General features: G+C 42.8%; 1 protein-coding gene across 2 annotated transcripts in view; it reads right to left on the bottom strand.

The window, feature by feature from the left end:
- Positions 1-22679, bottom strand: part of ARFGEF1 (ARF guanine nucleotide exchange factor 1) — a 155804-nt gene that overhangs the window by 20386 nt on the left and 112739 nt on the right. The window contains exons 21-29 of one of the 2 annotated variants that reach the window (XR_012644410.1): positions 17211-17369; positions 14989-15139; positions 7885-7975; positions 6492-6532; positions 6228-6397; positions 4774-4925; positions 4435-4607; positions 3252-3412; positions 2396-2515 (exon numbers count right to left, since the gene is read on the bottom strand). Coding sequence is in view for 1 of the 2 variants with exons in the window: in XM_074987110.1 (XP_074843211.1) it covers positions 2385-2515; positions 3252-3412; positions 4435-4607; positions 4774-4925; positions 6228-6397; positions 6492-6532; positions 7885-7975; positions 14989-15139; positions 17211-17369 (1229 nt within the window). In the remaining variant the exon portion in view is untranslated. Of the gene's footprint in view, positions 1-2384; positions 2516-3251; positions 3413-4434; positions 4608-4773; positions 4926-6227; positions 6398-6491; positions 6533-7884; positions 7976-14988; positions 15140-17210; positions 17370-22679 lie in introns of both variants that reach the window. The other variant, XM_074987110.1, reaches the window with a different exon arrangement.

Genomic DNA, 22679 nt, shown 5'->3' with positions numbered 1-22679 from the left:
CCTTTTTTTCTCCAGGAAGACTAAGGATGCCAGGACAACTGAGAATATTGTGGCACGAGATACCATGAATACAAAACCTAGTTGAGAAAGGAAGTTATTTTTAGTAAGACTTAAAATATTTTCTAATAACTAACACATTTAACATAAAGCCACACCAGAATCAGTTAAGAAGAAACTATCCGGTAAAAATTTACCACCTCTCACACACTTAATTTAGGGGCTATGAATATTTCCAGTCAACATCTGTGACCTGCAGTAAGTCATACAGCACAAACAAGGAAAAAGAAGCCTTGACATTTCTGATACTTTAAAACATAAAAAACAGCATACGTTATTTTAATGCCAGGTGTTTATACAATGGAACAAAGCAATACAGATCATAAAGTTCCATCTTTCGGTTCAGGTCATCTTTTAGCTACAAGCAGCAGCAACTCATTTATAAAAAAACCCTCTTCTTTTCATCTCTCTACATTCTGCACATTAAAATTAAATATCACTAGGTAAATACAACCCAATAACGAGTCCTCCAGTAAAGTAACTCCATAAGCATCTCTTTCAACATTACTTCATTTCCAGGGAAGAGCCTAAATTTCTCTTTGTAGTTTTCTTTCCCAGTATTTACCACACATACACAGAATTATAAAATGTCAAATATATTTTCATAAATTATGTGTTATATTTACTGGAATTCTAAATGTATTTTGTTACTTTTGAATCTGAGTAATTTCCTGTTACTAACACTGAAGAATCCACCTCAAAACCTAAAATATAAATTTACTTAGTTATTTCATTATGGCCTTGTCTGCACTAGCCCAAAACTTTGAAATGGCCATGCAAATGGCCATTTCAAAGTTTACTAATGAAGTGCTGAAATACATATTCAGCACCGCAGCTCGCCACCACACAGCTCGTCCAGACAGGGCTTCTCTCCGAAAGGACCCCGGCAACTTTGAAATCCCCTCATTTCTAACAGCAGGTAGGAATAAGTGGATTTCAAAGTTGCCGGGGTCCTTTCAAAAATGAGCCCCGTCCGGACGAGCTGCCCAGCGGCGAGCCACGGCAATTTCAAAGTGCCACAGCTGTCTGCATGCTAATGGGGCGCTGAATATGTATTTCAGCGCTTCATTAGTAAACTTCGAAATGGCCATTTGTATGGCCATTTCGAAGTTTTGGGCTAGTGTAGACGTAGACTATTTGACGCACTATAAACACAGTTTCTTAAAAAAAAAAAAAAAAAAAAAAAAAGGAAATCCAAACATTTCAAAATATTTCATTAAAACTTCAGTAAATATAAAAATACATTACAAAGGCAGAATAGCATTCCTTATTTAAAAAAAAAACAAACTACATTTGTGTGGGAAAGTACTCTGGAACCTTTCTCCCTTTCACTCACTAGCTGGTTTGCAAGCTTCATTATAATATCTACTCCGAAAATAATTTGCAAATAGTCAAAGAAAATGAGTAAATTCAAGTGTTCAACTGAAACCGTAAAAGGTTTTGCCATAATTTTCTATTAATATTAAATCTGCGTTTTACACTATTTGTCCAAGGGAAAATATATTTAGAAGATACACTAACCAAACTAATTTTCTATTTTAACACGAGTTTAATAGCATTACTGATTGTTTACACGTGACCTGCTGTGACAAAATTAAAACAGAATCATTCTGGCTAATTTACAATCTCTAACATATTGAGGAGAAACTACTGTTTTACTTCCACTGAAAAGGCATTTGGAAACTGCGATGGGTTAGACCATCACAGACACTGAGAAACAGCCAGGCAACAGAACCCCATGTCATAACATCACATATTTCACCCTGTCGTATGGTAATTCTAAAAGCATGTATCCATGTTCAATGGACCTTCCTCAGTGTAGCCTCCCAGGGGAGGCAACAGACTTGCTGGGTTCCTAGGCCAGGTGTCGGCAGGCTATGGCTCTGCACTCGCAAAGGGGGCAAGGCTGGCAGGCAGCCAGCACTCAAGGCTGTCCAGAGGACATTTAAAATGCCCAAGGCTCCAGCCACCACTACTCCTGAAGTACTAGTGGCCATCAGGAGCCCCGAGATCTCCTGAATAGCCAGGCCGTGGGACAGTTGTCCCCTTTGCCCTCCTTCCCTGTCAGCAGGCCTGTAAGTAACAAAGCTAATTTGCGTAAAAAGTTTCTCCAGAGGAAAAACAAAAAGGAATTTTTTAAATTGTTTCAGTGTCTGTCTAGATTCCAAAGTTATGGCAATTAGTCATATGCGACTTACTGATTTTAATCAGATCCGTTATGTTTGCCAGCAGAAAATTACTTCCACTTGTTTCAAATAAATGTTAAAGGCTTGTAAAGAAGAAAAACACATCACTTGAAAATTCAAATTACAAACACTGATTGTTACCTGGTTCTTACATCTAATTTGCATCTATTGATGATACAGGATAACTCAAAGAGAATTGGGAACCATCCTCTCACCCACACCCTGTCTTCAGGAGCCACATTCATATCATCGCTTGTGTATTCTTTGAAAGCCTTGAAAAGCAAACACAGAGTTAATGTGGCTGAAGCACAGTAGCACTGAACAGGTCCACCTGCCATCAAAATAGTAAGTTTATAAGTACTAAGGTAATATTAGAGTAAGTGTAGTCAATAAAGCACAATTTAATTATTATGAGTATTGTACTACAAAAATTATATTCGGTATTTTATAATCTAGTATAAAAGCTTTGAAATAATACCACAAAAATATGGCAATGAAATTTATTTTAGGAGCTACACTATGGTCAAGGTAAACAAAGTATTTTTAAATTGCCCATATTAAAGGCAGGGAAGAGAGATTTTGCAAGAAACAACTGGATGACCTCAACACCATATTTAACTTATAGTTTAACCCCTTAATCTTCTACTCTGATCTGTAGAGATATCCTTGAGGATAAGAATCCAAGCCTTTTTTTTTTTTTTTTAATTGAAACCTAAACCTATCCCACTAAAGATCTGTTAGTGAAGAACACTCCATGCATAGGAATCAGTACTGAGAGGTGCCAAGCTCCAAGTTTTCACTGAAGGTCCCAAGAAAATTAACACAAAGTGCAACCTGTTCAAAGTCTCTATCAAGATGTTTACAAACAACTGCATATCCTATGCCCTCTCCTGAGCTTTAATTGTGCTCATAGAATTTAAAGCCAGACTTTTAAGACTGGTACAAGTACATGCTTATGTATATGAAAATAATATTAATTTAAACACTTATGACAAGTATGGTTTATACCTGAGGTCTGTCTGAAACATATTTTGCACAATGGCGAATGAGACGGATTGCTTCCATACTTGTGTCTGGAAAAGCTGCATTGCATGCAAATTCAGACAAACATTTTACTGCATCCTGGAAAGAATCTATGGTGGCTGGGAAATGTTTTTCAAATACAATTGCTGGAAAAAAAATACATAAAAATTAATACATAGGTACTTCAAGCATTTTCAAACAAAATGTCTACTGTTCTCTAAAATAATTTTTAAATGGCCAAGATGCAAATATAGCACAGAAAAAAAGACAAATGTGAGAGAAAGGGCTGACAGGATGTGTCAGTGGTTCTGTTAAACTTGTAACTATTTCAAAAAACCACAAAACTGTTCAAATAAGAATCCATGACAGTGGCCCTGTTTTTTGTATAATATATTTTGATTTTACACCCATTTACTGATGTAGTCTTCTAAAACAATGAAAATCCCCATTTAAATGAGTTAAGAAATTAAGATGGGGCACAAGGCTTGATAGTTTGTTAAAATATGTTTAAATATAGATAGTGCTAAGAGCAGAACAGCATCACCCAGGACTGGCTACAGCAACAGGAATCAATCGTAAAAGGCCTTTCTCCACCCCATAGCTGTGTTTCAATTGTATTGGCTTTTACTTGGGTTCTAAATCAGAGCTTTGAGAACCTTCTTGAAAGCACTGCTTGTTGCAGTGATGTATTTTGGAATTAAAAGTTCGGCACTGAGACAATAAAAGGTCAGAGTCTCAATTACCTCATTTCCGTCATTTAAAAAGAGAACCCTAGACAAGAACTCAGAGGAAAAGGGGGAGGGCTGCAGGTAATGTAATTACACAACATAGTCAAAGAAACACCTCTGCAAAGTATAAAACTGATGATCAAAAATGGAAAAGAACAACTTGTTTAGAAAATTCATTGTCTCTCAATTGTTGACTTCACTCTAGAATAAATGGTTACGTATCTACTGTAAAGCTTATGTTCAGAATACAAAGACAAATGTCAGTCATGTTCTATTATTTTTGAAGTATATCCTGAGTGAATTGCATGTTTCTTAAAAAGCAGTAAAAGCAGAGAAATATTGTTTTAACATGCAAGTTCTGCTATGCAAATAATAAAATGAGAGCAAACTGCCTCCAGAAACACCATGATGATACCTGTAAATTATGCATCAGTACTTACTGACAATGTGCCCTGTAGTCTGAAATGCAAGTTCCACTATACTTTCATCCTGATCTGATGCAGCCAAATGAAACACTGAAAATATATTCTTCCAACCTGAGCGAATGTTGGCAGCTTGAGAGTTTACCATCTGTGCTATGCACCGTACAACCATGTCTCGAATGGTAGGAGACCTAAATTATAAACAAAATGTTAATGAATAGTAACTGAAACTACTGTACTGATTAAAACAAGATTTTTCTAAGGACAAATTTCATCTTACAGAAGTAATTCAAACAAAATTAACTCTAAAGTGGGTACTTATGTTCCCATGTGATTTGGTTAATTGCATATTCCTACCTGTTTCGCTTCATTATGTGTTCAAATGGCCTTAAGAAATCCTTCTGGAATCGGAAATTAGCAAGTTCTCCTTTTTCTAAGAACTTCATTGATAATTGCCTTAAAGAATCTACTGCAAAAATAGCTACATCTTCATTCGGATTGCAGCCAACCTAGTAGCGTGGAAATAGAAAGACATGATATCCATGCTGGTATTAAATCTGCATTCTAAGAAATTAGCCTCAATTGTCTTTACATTTGAACATGGAAAAAGGAGGACAGAAATTACAAATTTAGAAGTGAAGCTTAAGATACATATGTTAAAAATACAGCCTTACTTTAATTAATTTCCGCCAGCATGATTCAGTACTTTACCAAGGAAGTTTCTCACTTCTTAACCTAACCAGCTTGTATTTTAAATAGCACATCCCAACTTTTATAGCTCTCTAAAGATACATAAATGGTTCATGAGAGCTACTTCACCAGCCAGAATGATATTTAACAACACAGAAGACATAAAATGTTTAATTTAGAACAACAGATTAATGTTCTATAACACCCACTGGCATCATATTACCACCTACAGCCGCCATTTTTAGATCCATCCCACGAGCGAGTCCCTACCAACTCTGTGGTTCATTTCAATCAATTTCATGGTCATAGGATTTAAAAAATGGTAAATGTTATGATTTCAGCTACTGAAATCTGAAGTTTCCAGGTGTTGAAATAGCAGGGTCCTGACCCAGAAGGGATCTGTGAGAGTGTCACAAGGTTTCAGTAGGTGGGATTGCAAGGACATAATAGGGTGATTGAGGTACATTTCTGTGCAGCTGCTTGTGGCAACAGTACCCTCAAAACTGGACAGCTGGAAAACACTGCTGGGCAGCTGAAGAAGTGCCTGGCTGAGGGCCCAGCTCCAAAGGCAGATCTGCCACCACCAGCCGTGCAGAATTAAGGAGGGCATTGGATGGTATTGCTACCCTTACTTTTAGGCTGATGGAGAGCAACCACCACTCTCAGGGCCACCCAGCTCTGGAGATAGAGCAGATGCGTGCATGTGTATGCGTGTGTGAGAGAGAGAGATACAGTGACCGCACAAGATTTCATGGGCCGTGGTATGTTTTTCATGGCTGAGAATGTGGAAGGGCCCTAACCGTGATTAACAATTTGGTCAGTTTACACCACTGCCTTTGCATTTAGTACAGTATATATCAGCCCTGAGAACAGAGAATAATCAGCCGGTTCAAGTATGGGTCCAAGAGAGCAATATAGAAGGTTTTAATCATTGTGGTAAAGATTGTGTTTTTTCCTCTTCTTCTTTGGTTCTCCATTTCTACCTATACAAAAGGATAATCAGAATTGAATTTGCGTCTATAATTTTTCAAATTTAATTTTGAATAGATTTTAAATAGATAAGAATAATCACTTTCTGATTGTATGAGTTATTCAAACGCTGTAATGATTAGCAAACATACCTTATTAAAATGATCTCCAATAACTTCCCAGATTCTAGACCACTGCAATCTTATCCGACCCATGTTGTAGTAAGAAATCTCAACTATCTTCTGCAGACTAAACATTCGAGGATGGGTAGCAGACAGCAATTCATCCATAGATACAGCACAAAGCCAACGGACAAAATCCACTGTTAAACAACCACAGAGTTACTTGTGTTTTTTTTTCCCAAGCTTTATCAGAAAGCTACTTTGTAGATTAAGATAAAACATGAAAAAACTTACCAATAGCATTTCCATCCAGCCTTGTAGATCCTGTAAATATTCTGAAAAATTCACAATTTATAAGGTTTTTTTTTTTTAAGTAACTTCTACTATATGTCAACCCCGAAAAAATACCACAAATATTTCAGTACTGTATTATTGTCCAAAACAGATCCATGGCTATGACAAAATTTAATTGCTTTAAATACAGCACTTCAGACTTGACGGCTAAATTATTAAAATATTGAGCATTACCAAAAAAGTGAATCACCATTTACTATATTTAGTTAGATTTTTAGAACTGCTGTCCCTCAGAGCTTCATAAGAAGGTAAAATATACCAAGACAAACAGCTTTTCAGATATATATAAAACAAATTACTTTTCATTAAGCCAGAAAGTTTGTCAATTTTCAACAGTTACAAATGACATGGTAAGATACCATGTTGACTGGCCAAAATATTCTATCACACACAAGCCTTGTGTATTAGCACCACAGCCTTTTGCATTCCTTCAAAGGCATACCACTTTGAAATGCAGCTATCAATTTTGACAACCATTTACACTGGGGATGGGGTCTCAGACTTCTCCCTATATGCAAAAACAGCAAGATTTAAGAAAGAATCACGTCTGATCCAGTTTTGGAAATGAAAACCAACACCCATAATATTCATAATCCATGATCATTTCCATTTTTGAAGAACATGGTTTAGGGAAAACTAGAACACTGAAAACAACTGGTTCATGGATAGCTCAGTGGTTTGGGCATTGGCCCGCTAAACTTTGGGTTGTGAGTTCAATCCTTGTGGAGGCTAATTAAGGCAGATAGATGTCAGGGATGGTGCTTAGTCCTGCCAAGAGGGCAGGAGACTGGACTAGATGACCTCCAGAGGTCCCTTCCAGTTCTAGAAGATGTGTATCTTATAGCTGAACACTAGTCTGGGGGGCAGGAATGGAAGGCTGCAGTAATTGGGTAGAGAAACAAAAGCATTTAGTGCCAGCAGTTCCACCTCTTCATGAAGGAGAAAAATCTATACATTTTAACTAGAGTATTTTTCTTACAGTTATGTAGCAAATCAAAATAGAGCGAACACATCATACAGCTGCAGCTTTTTAAAAACCCCTCAGTAATCCCCCTTCAGTTATTACTAAATATTTTGCAACAGATCCTGCTTTTCTTATCCCTACCTTGCTTCTATATTCTGCTATGATAAGCAGCTCCTGCTGTGTAATAACACAACAAAATTAAAAAAAAGTCCCCAAAACAGGACATTGTGACACAGCAATGTGGTGAGGCACATCATATTTTTGTAATTATTGGGAAACCAAAAAACCTACTTATTTTCCCAAGCACTAATTGAATTTACTGTGAAAAGTTCATGAGTTATACAGCTGGAAAGGAATTAAATACTGTACCTGTCTACAGCAACAACAACACTTTGAGAACTAGTTTCTCCAATGGATTCCTGAATACTTGCTATCTGCTTCCAGTCTACATTTCCTCCAACTACGGGAAACAAATAAAAGAGAAGAGGGATGAGAGGTGGACAGAGAGGAAAGTAGCTATGTCAGTATCAAAAGAATACATATGTATTTGTGATGAAGGCAAATAGACCTTTTTTCCCCCCCTCACCTGTTGAGCTGATCATCCCATTGAGTAGTCCTGTGCTGGGTTACTCCCCCAGCTTGCTTCAAGAAACTTCTCTCTCAAGATACCACTTCTATTGGAACCTAAACTTCTAGAAAACACTTCCAAAGAAGTGGGTGGGAGGAAAAAACATGAAGAAGCCTGAGATTTTAAAAAGTTGCCTTCCTGTTTTTTGTATCTTTGGAAGTATTCTCTGCAAGTTTTGGTTCTTTATCTGATAATCAGGTATAATTCCTGGTGCCTAGAGAGAGAATTTGCATATTCTACTACCAGGAGCAAATGAACAGAACTGTCAGGATTGGTGAAGGGTTAATTCACATGAATGGTGAAGGCAATGGTGCTAACAAGTACACTCTATCCACCACCATACAATACAGACAGAAATAACTAAAATAAATGAAAATGCATATTTTGAGGACTAGAAACCATGATCAAGCTTTTATAAATAAGTAGCTGAATTAAGGTTCCTAAATCCACATGTAGGGAAGGCTTTGGTTTTTTGTTTGTTTTTTTAAATCTGTGCCAAAACCAATGAAAAAAATCAGAAATATGGAATTCCTCTATTGTCATGTTGTCTTATTAAAGACATTAGTACGTTCTACAACAGACTGTTTACATGTTCTCAAATTATAAGAAAAAGGAGCACGATAAAGAAATTTGCAAAGCCAGATGGGATTACCAGATCATGTAGTCTGATCTCCTATATATCACAGACCATTCAGCACTCCACACACTAACACAAGGGTCGAGAATCAAAACAGCAAGGACAGCCATTTTTTTTTAATTCAGTAAAAAACTCAATAATTCAAGAGTCATAATGCATGAGAATATGAGACGGTCCTTAATAAATAAAGTCAAATAACAGTTTTTGTAACCCCTACTTCAAGAGCAGCGCACACACAGTGATTTGTAATGTGATACATGTTTCCTGCAGGACATTCACAAACCTTTTACATATTCTATTTCCCTACACTTTACATGTACATGTTTGTACAGTCTTCCTTCCTGATTTTCAATCCCAAACATATTTTAATTATGCCAATTTTACTTCCCATTTAAGTTGTCTTTCTTAAAACGCAGGTTGCCCTTCACAGCAAGCACGCTGCAAACCTCCTTTTCCTTTTCAAAATCAAGACTTTATTAGCAGCACAATCAAAACACAGATACTGTATCATATCCCACAATGCACTGCACATATTAAAAGGGGAGTTGTCCAATGTTTCTAGATCACATATTGTTTGCTACTTAGATATGAGCTGTTCATCGGGCTTTCAGATGGTTACCATTTATCAAAAATAATTGTTTTTTGTTTTTGTTTTAACGTTCAATTACAGCATTGGGAGCCACAAAGAAGTCCTTAAAGAACTGCATGCGGCTCTGGAGCTGCAAGTTGCTGACCCTTGCACTAAAACCACCAACTAAATCCAGACAAAATATTACAGCCCACAGCCCACTAAATTAAGGGCTCTATCTGATGAACAGAAGGAACAGTAGCGCACCAGTGTCCACAATTAAGTATGCAATAAAAGCCAAATTTTTCCAGTTTTAGAGTTTGTCGAAAGAAAATTATTTACTAGATTTTTTTTCCCCCAGGAAGCTTCCCCTCTATGTTAAGAAAATAGAAGCAATTCAAGCATTATAGCTTAACTTTTACCCACTCACTCTTCCAAAACTGAAGTGGTTCTCAAAATTTTATGTGAATATAAATTAATTTTATATTTAAAAGTATGTACACCACCCTCATTAGCCTGCAGAAACCAAGTGAGGTATGTGTATTAGTGAAATTGGTGTAAGTCCGTAATGAGAGAAACCACATCAAAAGAAAATGATCAGGCAATATTTTCTATACTGTACAATCCAGTCTCCCCTCCATCTGTCACAAAGGAAAGAGTAAAACAAACAGATGAAGGGCATGGGAGAGGAAAATGTCGTGATAAAATAATATAGAAAATAAGGACTGCAAATTTCTCTTGGGAAAAAAAAATTATTTGGAGACCACTAAACTTCTCTTAAGATTTTCTTCTAAAAAAGTGTGCCCACACTGGTCTGAAAATCCAAGATTGCATTAATTGTAAAGGGGCTGGTGTTCAAGACCAGGTGGCTGTTTTACAAAACTCCTTCAGCTGCGACTCTGTTTATGCACACACCAGGCTTTTCAACAGAGGTTTTACAGCAAGTACACAAGCTTCTATATTGTAATATTTAATTCAGTTAAAAGGTAGAGAATTTAGAAGTTTTGGCTTCTGAAAATTTTGGGGGAACTAACTTTACTAAAATGACAATGGAGCCTAAACAACTCACTGATTCAAAAGGGAGTAAAGAAGGCTTTAAAAAGAAACAATTTATCCTATGGTGGAGGAAGTTTTGGATGGGGACCTGACTTGTTTGGCTGCCTCTCAGAGTCTTAAAATGTGGGCTAACAATACCATGGAAAATCTCTAGAGTAAGTTTGGAACTTTCTATGCTAAGAATGTGAATCTCTAAAGAGCATCTAATTGGAGATATACATACTTTAGCGATACAAAAGAATTGTAGGACTGATTCTAAAAATCTTTGGATCAGTCACTGGACATCTCCAGGTTATGGAGTAGCCCTTGAGGGTATTCCCTTCTCTGGATGCTGCCTGTGTGTTTCAGCTACTCAGATAACTTGACTTGAACAAGGAGGATGTCAGGTTTGAGTAGCTTAGATGTCGGCATTACAGAAGTCTCTTAAATGAAGTAGAAGTTCTAAACCATATAGAAGGGACATCCTTCTTCTCCTCTGACACTTTATGGTTGGATTTCTCCTTTTTAAAATGACATAAGTTGTCAATGGAAAAGATTATGTAATGTGGTTCCATGAACAGATCACAGCATCAATTCCAAAAATCACAAGGTCTCCTCCAAGAGAAGTACGGTCTCATATTTGCAGTTCAACTTACCCCGGACTCTCAATGTGCTTGTTATCCATAGAGAATTTTGTTTGCACACCTACTTCACTTGATTTGTTTTTCACCTTCTGTCTGTATGTGTCTTTGTGAACACAAATTAAAAGGACAGAGGATGTTGGACGCAGGAGAAGGATATGCATTGCCTCCCCCTGAAGGGATAAGCTTTCCATTCCTGTTTATTAATGTTTCTATTGCATTGTAGGACAATCTCAGTATGGATTTAAGGGAGGCTTTATTAGAAGACTACTTGGGCTTATCTGGTAACACTTCATTCTGGCAGAAGAATATTTCTTTTCAAATCCATGACACACACTAAGGCTGTGGCCACACTAGCCCCCTGCTTTCGCAAAAGGAATGTTAATGAGGGATCTCAGAAGATGCTAATGAGGTGCTGACATGAATATGCAGTGCCTCACTAGCATAATGGTGGCCACGCACAATTCAAAAGCGCCGCTTTTGAAACACATGCTGCCCGCGTACTGGGGGCCTTTCAAAAGGACCCCCTGACTTCAAAAGACCCTTCTTCCTATTCATGTCAGCGCCTCATCAGCATCTTCCGAAATCCCTCATTAACATGCTCTTTCCTAAAGGAGGGGGCTAGTGTGCCCACAGCCCAAATGATCCAAATATAATGAGCATATTGATCACTTTACTTCCCAGTAGGATGCAGATGTGGGGTCCCTACTGTAAGTGACCTTTGTCTTTTGATTCCCCTAATGGAAACATGATAGTACAAATTGCAGAAACACAACTCTCTACCTCTGCAGATGGAATCACTGCATGTGCAACTATGATCAGAGTGCAATCCCGATATAAGAGACCAAGACCTTAGGACTAGTAGTAAGAAAAGGATTAATGAAAGGTTGGCCCTTTAAATCTGATATAAAACTTTGGCTTTTGAACTGATCCTCTGTGGGAAAGACTATAACCTATAATGAACCTTCCTATACTCATACTGAACTGGGGCAGTGAAAACCTTCCCCTCAGTAGAAAAAGGGATTATGACTTTACCATTTATTTTTCATAGTTAGGAAACGATCAGGAAAATCCTGTGCTGTTCTAGACCTCCAAAGGCTGAATAGGTCAATGCAAAATGAAAATTCAGTCAAAGCAGAACTCTCCTTACAGACAGAAAACCCAGGTGGTGACCCGTTTACTCCATTTGACCTAGGGCTGCCATGATGGGAGAATAGGAACATTAAGAGAAAGCTCAGTGGACAGTCACGCTTGGCAAACAAAGCACAAGAAATCCCCACCTTCTTGAAAGGAGGGGGAGAACAGGTTTTGCATAATGGTGCCTCAAACATAAGCATTACAAACCAGGACACTAATGAACAGGGCAAAAGCACTTAACTGCCACTCTTTTTGCACAGTGAAGCTACGTCTACACGTGAAGCCTACTTCGAAGTAGCCTATTTCGATGTGGAGACATCGAAATAGGCTATTTCGATGAATAACATCTACACGTCCTCCAGGGCTGGCAACGTCGACGTTCAACATCGACACTGCGCAGCACCACATCGAAATAGGCGCTGCGAGGGAACGTCTACACGCCAAAGTAGCACACATCGAAATAAGGGTGCCAGGAACAGCTGCAGACAGGGTCACAGGGCAGACTCAACAGCAAGCCGCTCCCTTAAAGGGCCCCTCCCAGACACACTTGCACTAAACAACACAAGATCCACAGAGCCGACAACTGGTTGCAGACCCTGTGCATGCAGCATGGATCCCCAGCTGCCGCAGCAGCAGCCAGAAGCCCTGGGCTAAGGGCTGCTGCACACAATGACCATAGAGCCCCGCAGGGGCTGGAGACAGCGTCTCTCAACCCCTCAGCTGATGGCCGCCATGGCAGACCCCGCTATTTCGATGTTGCGGGACGCAGATCGTCTACACGTGCCCTACTTCGACGTTCAACTTCGAAATAGGGCGCTATTCCCATCCCCTCATGGGGTTAGCGGCTTCGACGTCTCGCTGCCTAACGGCAATGTTAACATCGAAATAGCGCCCAACACGTGTAGCCGTGATGGGCGCTATTTCGAAGTTAGTGCTGCTACTTCGAAGTAGCGTGCACGTGTAGACACGGCTTGAGATGCAGCGATTGTGGTGTAAGAGCAAAAATGATATTTGCACATGAAGTTTATCTCTGGTGCTTTCAAGAACGAGGTTCATCTCAAAATGTCTTGGGATGGAGCAGGGAAGTAAAAATCCTTCTATAGGTTGACCCTCTCTAATCCGGCACCCTTGGGGACCTGATTGGTGCCAGACAAGAGAATTTACTGGACCACAGGAGGTCATATTGTCTAGCAACATTACCAATACTTCCACTACATACTGGGCTCCTAGAAGACATTTAGGGAGTAAATTCCAGCTAACTAACAACACAGAACACTGAGAGCTAGGACTGGTGACTGACAAACTTTATGGGACCACAGGAAACTTGGCCACACCCATGATAAGTAGTCATCCAGCTAAGGACTACGGAGTTTGCCAGACGAGAGAGTGCTGATTAGAAAGGTTCAGCCTGTAGTTGATTCTCAACAGAGCCACCTGCCCGGGGAATGTTCTCCATTCATAAAGCAAGTGTTGGAGGGAAAAAGCCTGTTACATTTTTTTGGATTTATTTGAAAAAAACTCAAACTCATGTCCATACATGGGCTTTGCGATACAATTTTTCCTTTTAAGACCTTTTTGTGGGTTACTATTGTTCTCACCGAGAAAAGAAAAGCTTTTCTTAGAGTAGAAACACATACTCCAATTTTGAAATTCATTCTGTACTCATCCACAAAATAAAGATTGAGAAAGTCTCCACAGTATTTTCTTTCTGAGTTCTGCTGCATGAGTTTAAGTTTTAATGAACAAAATGAATGCTTGACTTGCTTTTGATTTCTATGTATAGAGGGGAAGCCCCATAGTGAATGGTTGAGAAACACAATGCAAGAGAGACTGGCCAAAGCTTTCGAATGTTGGTGTCTTAAGTTAGACATGGAAGCTAGCAAAATAAGTGATCCCATCTGCGGAGGCAATGACCAGCTCTACGCCCCGCTGATTTCAATGGATGCTATTTCTGCTCAGCACCTCAAAATCAAAACACTGTATGAAGATGCCAGTTTTGGTCCCTATCTATAGGTTGCTGATTTCACTAGGTTGCAAATTCCTCTGCTCTTCTCCAGCTGGACTTCAGCAGGGCTCAGTGACTTATGCCTCTATAGATGAATGTACCTACTATCATAATGCCTTCAGCACACACATATTTAATAGGAGGAATACTGCTGGGAAGCAATAATGTCAGCAGAAACCTTGAGTGACTGGGAAGCAAACTGAAATGCAAGTCTGCAGCATAAGAGTATAAACTCAAAATGAAGGTACATGGATTTGGGGTTACATGCTTCAAGAGAGGAATAAACTGGGCAATGAAGCTATCAGCATTCTTCTCCAGGGACTACATTCATATTTCTACGCCCCAAATCTACATTCATATTTTTACACCCCAAATTTATTTGCATGCAAGTTTGGCAAAACAGACGTATATTTGTTACAGCAAATTAGCACTACTGCTCAATCAAGCAACAAGACACCTTCAGTATGAAGTGCTTTTGTGACCAGATACATTTTAATTTCCTCTTAGTATTAGGTGTTACTGCACTGAAGTCATTTTATGGCATTTCCCACCCTCTATCCCCCACGTGACAGTGAATCTATAAAAAGTATTTGTAAAATATTTAGCAGAGGCAAAATATCTCAATCACAGTCCTGCATTTCATGAACAAAAGAACACATCTATTGAAAAAACATTTTAATATTAAGTATTAAAATATTTATTTTTCATAATTATGCCTCAAAAGTCACAGGCAACTGAAATCTGAAATCAAACTTAACTCAAATATATTGCATCCATAAGCAGCTGGATAATTAAAATACTTAGCCCATACACATTACTCACCTAATCCCAGGCCCACAAATTCATCAGGTGCCTGATCCTTTGTTCCAGTAAATGAACCTTCCCTGCCCCGCACTGTCCCAGAGATATAACGTGGCTTTACCCCAGTTCCTATTAACTGGGCCAGCTCAAGCTGACTAATACACTTCAGAATCTGTGTCAACACAAAGCAAAGAAACCACTTAACAGTGATGAATGGATTTTAAAAATATTTAATACCCCAGTTCACATTTTTGAAGTTCTTTTATAAAAATCTCAGTGTTTTCACAAACATAATTCTCATTTACAACAGAGACATATTATGCACCCAAGCTATAAGGGGATGATTTGATGCTTGTATTCTGGAAGGTAGAGGAGGTAGTGTGTATGTATGCCTAAGACTGATAGGTCAGCTATCAGAGATTGGTGTTTGATTTCAAGCTCTTGCCTAAGGGAGGGCTAAGAGTTTGAGGTTATCCCACAGGGAAACATCCCAAATGTGCCTTCCTGGGTTCTAAAAAGTTTTTTGGCACTTGGGTGGTGGCAGCTACCTCCGTAGTCAGGGAATCTGTAATCTTGAAGAGATTTTAAGCACACACCTATAGAGGCAAGGTATTTTAACATCTTCTATACTCGGAATACCAGAGTGGGGCACAGACTTGGAGCTACTATCAGCTGACTGTATGAAAAACACCTAGCTTGGACCCAATCCTGCAACTTTAGTCACATAAGGCAGTAGAAATGGGTCCAAAATACATAAATATGTGCAGATACAAAATACAATGATAGATGCAATATGAATATCTATATATAAATACACCCTATACATGCATACATAGCACACACACTCAAAATACAACGTACTCCTGAGGGAATTCTTCATCAAAAAATAAAAAATTCTGCTCACAATATTTTAAAATTCTGCAAAATGATTTAAATTGCATAGGTAAATAAATAAATGTGGAAGCTTCAGCAAAGCCGTGGTGAGCGCACGCTATTAGCTGTATGGAGATAGGAGACCACCCCGTAGCGCCCCCACCACCTCAGAAACAGACTTTGCGATGAAGCTGTACCAAATCTTAACATACTGCAATGGCTGGACCTGCCCAGAAACAACCTGGGGCCCTGCACTTCCACCCAGACCAGGTGTGAGATGGCAAACTCAGGTTGCTAGGATCAAACTGTTCAGGAGTTTATGAAGGTGGTGGAGAGATCCAACTGTTGGGTGAGAGGATTCTGTGCAGGATAATCTCGGTGTGGGTGTCCCAGTGAGGAAGGTGGGGGAAATTATAAATGCACAGAGGCTAATTGCAGGGGGGGGCATCCGGGTTCAGGGCAATGGCACTTGGTGGGGGGGATACAAGTGAAGGTAGCTGGAGCTCAGTGAGGGGGTGTTTGGGTTTTGTGGGGGGGGTTCAATGGGAAGCCCAGGTGTGGGAGCTTCTAGAAGTGGCATAAGGGATAGGAGTAATTGAATATGCGAAGGGTTAGGCTGGGGTTATGGATGCAGGGGAAGGTCTGAAGGCAGAGTGGGTCCAGGTGTATGGGTAGGAGGGGTTATGCTGGTGTGGTCTGGGTGCAGGGCTGGAGGAAGGATTGTGGAGCTCAGCTGGGGTCTGGATGCAGGAAGGGTGTGGCTCAGTAGGGTGGGTGTTCTGGTGTCTGAGGCTGAAAGAAGTGTTCTAGATCTCAAAGGTGAGGCCAAGTAGGAGTGGGCGGGAGGATGGAGGGAATGCCTGAGTGTGAGGATGTCCAGGTGCATGGGGTTGTGTGGACAAGGGAGTAGCTTCCACTACAATGACCATTCCTTCATAGCTAGGGAGTGGAGGGGCAGGTGCGGAGCCAGGGGAAGTTTCTGGAGGTCAGTCTGACCTTGGGGTGGGGAGTAGGGTGCAGAGCAGTTGGGCAATTGGAGGATGGGAGTGACCCAGCACCAGTTAGAGCATCCGCAGCCCTCTTTCATTTCCACCTCTCACAGTGATTTACCTCTCTGCTGGCTGATTTGGACAACTGAAACAATGCACCTGGACTGCTGAAGAGGAGCACATGGCTGCTCTTGCAGCTTTCCTTTGCTTCCCCCACAGGAAGTCATTTTTCTGCAGGGAAGCAAACAAATCAGTGGCAGACATGAATTCTGCACATCCGCAGAAGCAAAAAAATTCCCCCAGCAGTAACGCTGTATACCAAGTGAATGTATTTCCATGCACATACTTTCTTACAGTTATGAAGGAACTACTCTTTTGTACCTCATGCCAGGAATTTCCTAAATAGTTTCCATCTGTATGAGCCACTGTGATGAGTGTTTTTATTGTGTCAATGTTCTTCTGTTTCATTTCAGTTATACCTGAACTCACTGTAAGCAAGGTAAATCTTGCTAGTGCTTGGACATAAGCATCTCTTTCAAGCTACAGAGGGAGACAAAAATGAGTTGTTTCTGTTAGTTTCCATAACTTGTTAATGTCTAAATATCTTGTGGCTTCTTCATATACTATGGAGGCATTTGGACATTAATTTTTGTTTTGGAATTGTATTTCCTATAATAAAATAATAATAATATGTTCACAGAGGAATGAACCAAATGTATTAATACATTTCAAAACTGTGTCAGGAATATAGCACAAGATGTCAATTCTGTATGCTCACTCTTTGCAAAATTGTATGCTCCACCTACCTACGCAGTAACATGAGTTGATGAGACAAGCACTCTCTGTGAAAAACTGTAAGGGAAAAAAGATAAGTCTCCCCAGCAACCTCTTCCCAGGTAAGGGATAGCAGTGCTCATGCCCAAGGGCTGCCTTGCCAGGATCTGCTCCAACTTTTACTAGAACAAGCCTTCAAAGAAGAAATCTAAGAGATATTTATTAACTGAAGGCAAACACCAACATTACGTATGTGAATGTTCAGGAAGAGAACTACTGTAAAACAGAACTTGTTATAACCCACTTCCTGAGCTCTGGAACATCTGAATGTACAAGTCGTACCCCCTTGGTCCAGCGTGCTAGGGACCTGACCACTCCCAACCAAGAGAATCTGCTGGACCAGGGGAGTCCTTCTGCCACTGGCCCTGAAGCCACCAACCTCCCCACCTCCCAGCCCCACTCATCCATCTGGTGCTGTGAGGGTGCCCTCCCCTAGGCAGCATGAGTGGAAGCCCTAGCTGTAGACAGGGATGCTGGGGGACACCAGCTCCAGCCCAGCAGGGCTGTCAGGGATGCAGCCCCATAGGGCTGACACGAGAAGCCAGATCTGGTCTGTACAGCTGCTCCTGGCCCCAGCCTGGGCTCCAAGGGAACCCAGGTCTAACTCTGGCCCTGTAGAGCTGCACAGGACACAGCTCTGACCCCACAGGGCTGCTGGGGTTGTGGATCCAGGCTTGCTGGGCTGTCAGTGGAAGCTGGTTCCAGGAGCTGTCCAGAACACGGATCCAGTCCCAGCCAAATGGGGTTGCCTCGGACATGGCTCCAGCTGCCTCCCCCTCCCCCCACCCAGCCCACATGGTTGCGGGGGAATGTGGGCTCCTGCCTCTGCAGTTGCCCCCCTGTGTAGGGCTACCAGCGACGCCAGCCCCCCAGCGCTGCACGATGAACATCCCTGATCCTGCCGGACAAGGGATCTTGTTGGACCAGAGAGTGTCAGTTTTAGGAGGTGCAACCTGGAGAAGCAACTTTTCCTGGACAGGCAAGTGAGTGACCCACCTTTCATGTGAGCAGAGTAGAGCTACAAAGTAAAAGAGAAGGGTTTTCTACACATGTATAACTGATTTGTGTGGATGTGTTATCCACAGAGAGACCAAAGGCCAGAAAAGAAAGGTTACTCACCGTAGTAATGGTGGTTCTTCGAGATGTGTCCCTGTGGGTGCTCCACATTAGGTGTCGGGCTCGCCCGGCGCCGCAGATTGGATCTTCCAAGCAGTTTCTGCCGGACCGCGCATGTGCCGGTGCGCGCCGCTCCCTTGTGCGCTCCTGGCCACGTGCGCGATCCGGTCCCCGCCAGTTCCTTGACCAACCGCCTCGGATGCTCCTGCAAAACACTAAACAGAGATCCGAAGCGGGGAGGATGGGCGGGTAGTGGAGCACCCACGGGGACACATCTCGAAGAACCACCGTTACTACGGTGAGTAACCTTTCTTTCTTCTTCGAGTGTCCCCGTGGGTGCTCCACATTAGGTGACTACCCAGCAGTAACCCAAGATAGGAGGTGGGTAATTGGATTATGTGCAGCTTGTCCCCGAGAGGACCGCTGTCGAGAAACGGGTATCCTCTTGGAATACCCAGTGAAGGGCGTAATGTTTGGCGAAGGTGTCACAGGATGACCAGGTCGCCGCTCTGCAAATGTCTTTTAGCGCAACGCCCTTGAAAAAGGCTGTTGATGCCGCCACCGCCCTAGTGGAATGAGCCCTGGGCGTGGCCAGTAAAGGAGTCTTTTTGAGTTCGTAGCACATTTTTATGCAAGATATGATGTGCTTCGAGATTCTCTGCGAAGAGAGACCTTCTCCTTTTGATTTGGGAGCGAGAGAGACTAGGAGTCTATCCGTTTTCCGGAAGGACTTGGTCCTGTCTATATAGAAGGCTAGCGCCCTCCTCACGTCCAGGAGGTGTAGGCGCGCCTCTTTGTTAGAGTTATGAGGCTTTGGATAAAACGAGGGTAAAACAATAAGCTCGTTAATATGAAACTCAGAAGAAACTTTAGGAACAAAGGCTGGATGCAGCTGTATGGTTACCGCCTCGTTGGAAAAAACAGTGCAGGGTGGCGTTGCCATAACTGCCGCAAGCTCGCTCACCCTACGAGCTGACGTGATTGTGAGAAGAAAGGTCGTCTTTATCGTAAGGAGGCAGAGGGAAACCGTGGCCAAAGGCTCGAACGGTGGTCCCGTTAGCGCATTAAGCACCAGGTCCAAGTTCCATGAAGGTGGAAGCGGTTTCCGAGGGGGGTATAGGTTTACCAACCCTTTGAGGAACCTGGTAACCATGGGATGGGCGAACACCGTGTGCCCTTCCTCTTCGTGTCTGAACGCCGAAATGGCGGCAAGGTGGACCTTTAACGAGGATAGTGAGAGTCCTCCTCTCTTGAGGTCCAGTAAATACTGTAATATTACAGGTATAGGCACCGAAAGGGGGGCTAGCTGTTTGGTAGAACACCATGCCGTGAAGCGAGTCCACTTCTGCTTGTAGGTCTTCCTGGTGGAAGTCCTCCTGCTACTTTCTAGGACTTGTTGCACTTCCTCCGTACATGTGCTCTCTAGGGAGCTGAGCCATGGATTAACCACGCTTGTAGTTGCAGGCCTTGAGGGTGTGGATGCATATGGACCCCTGGGCTTGCGTGAGCAGATCCAACGCCACCGGAAGGGGCATCAGTGGACGGTCCGACATGCGCAGGAGTAGGGGGAACCATTGATGTCGATCCCACGTTGGGACTATCAGGATCATTCGGGCTCCTTCCCTCCTGGCTTTCTGCAAGACTTTGTGGATCAGCACTGTGGGAGTGAAAGCATAAAGCAGGGGGCCCCTCCAGGAGATCGCGAAGGTGTCCCTCAGGGACCCCCGTCCCAGTCCTGCCCTGGAGCAGAATCGTGGGCACTTCTTGTTGTGTTGAGTAGCAAACAGGTCTATCTGGGGAAAACCCTATGCGTGAAAAATCGGTCGTAGCAGATCGGGACGGATCTGCTACTCGTGCGTGAGCGCGAAACGCCTGCTCAGCTGGTCTGCCTTCACATTGTGAGCGCCTGGTAAGTACGAGGCTTTCAAGGTTATATTGTTGGCAATGTACCAGTTCCACAACCGGACTGCTTCCGCACATAAGGCACGGGACCGAGCTCCTCCTTACCGATTTATATAAAATATGGTGGAGGTATTGTCTGTACTGATCCCGACTACTTTGCCTTGTATATGGTCTCGAAAGTGTCTGCAGGTGTTGAACACTGCTCTGAACTCCAGTATATTTACGTGCAGTGACTGCTCCGTGGAGGACCACAGCCCTTGCATCACCTCTTCGCCCATGTGTGCTCCCCACCCTATGAGGGAGGCATCTGTAGTAAGAAAAACCGATATTTGTGGTTGGTGGAAGGGTACCCCTGTTAGCAAGTTCTTGGGGTTTACCCACCATCGCAGGGATTTGCGCACCTCTGACGTGGGCGACGCCACCCTGTGAACGGTGTGTGCTGCCGGTTTGTATACGCTCACCAGCCAGTGCTGCATGCTGCGCATGTGTAACCTGGCGTTCTGTACTACGAACGTCGCTGCTGCCATGTGGCCCAGCAGCTGTAAGCACGTCAGAACCGGCACCGTAGGGCTGAAGGTGATGACTTGCACGAGGCAGCCGATGGCCCGAAAGCGAGTCTCTGGTAGATACACTTTCGCTGTAATAGAATTTATGCGTGCCCCTATGAACTCTATGTCCTGTGTGGGGTCTATCTTTGATTTTGCCAGATTGATAAACAGGCCGAGCGAAGAAAACGTGCCTGCTGTGACGCGTATCATGTGTAGTACCTCCTCCTTCGAGGCCCCTTTGAGTAGGCAGTCGTCCAGATACAGGAATATAAATACCCCGTCTGTGCAGGTAGGCTGACCCCACTGACAAGGTCTTGGTGAAGACTCTGGGGGCCGAGGAGAGGCCAAACGGTAGGACGTTGTATTGAAAATGTTCTTTGCCTACCATGAACCGGAGGACTCGTCAGTGAGCCGGATGGATAGTTATGTGAAAATACGCATCTTGTAAGTCTAGGGCTGAGAACCAATCTCCATCGTCTAGTGCCGTAAGGATGGAGGCGATTGTGATCATCCGAGAGAGTTGCTTGTGCAGGTACCGGTTGAGGCCTTGAAGATCTAAGATGGGCCTCCAGCCTCCTGTCCCTTTCTCCGTGAGGAAGTACCTCGAGTAGAACCCTCTCCCTTGCAGTTGCTCTGGCACTCTTTCCACTGCCCATATGAGCATGAGATGGTCTACCTCCTGCTTGAGCCTATCTACGTGGGAGGCCTCCTGGAGGTGGGGCCTGGGTGGAGGTCGTGGCGGTGGGAATGACTGGAAGGGGACGGCGTACCCCGTGGCTATGATCTCCAGCACCCATTTGTCTGTGGTGATCCTTTGCCACTGGTCGTAGAATGGTCGGAGGCGATGGTGGAATAACCACTTCGGATGACCTTGTGCGATGGTAGTGATGGCACAGCCCTGGATCTGTGTGTCAAACTTGTGGCCTTTGGTCCTGCCCCGAGGACGCACGGCTCTGTTGGGAACGCCGCCTGGGAGTTCTGTACTGCTGGTGCTGTTGATGTCGCCCTTGCTCGTAACCCCTGTGGTACTGGGGACGCTGTTGCTGGTACTGGTACCATCTTTGTTGAGGGTAGTACTTCTTCTTTCTGTATGGAGGGGTGCAAATCCCCAGGGTCCTAAGTGTGGCTCTTGAATCTTTACTGGAACGCAGGACCGAGTCAGTTGATTCAGCAAACAGCTTCTGCGAGTCGAAGGGAAGATCGACTATCTTTGCCTGCAGATCCCTCGGTATACCCGAAGTCGGGAGCCAGGACTCCCTTCACATCAGCACTGCCGTAGCTGTGGAGCATGCTGCTGTGTCCGCAACATCCAGGGCAATCTGAACTCCCGTCTTCGAGGCCGCGTAGCCTTCTTGCACGATGGCCTTGAGCACCGATTTCTTGTCCTCTGGAAGCGGTGCAGGGTGGCTGTTTGATTATCGGAGGCTGAGCCGCCTCCACGTGGCTCTCC

Source organism: Carettochelys insculpta, chromosome 2, assembly GCF_033958435.1.
Source record: "Carettochelys insculpta isolate YL-2023 chromosome 2, ASM3395843v1, whole genome shotgun sequence".
Lineage (NCBI taxonomy): Eukaryota > Metazoa > Chordata > Testudines > Carettochelyidae > Carettochelys > Carettochelys insculpta.
This window is presented reverse-complemented; position numbering and strand designations above follow the sequence as displayed.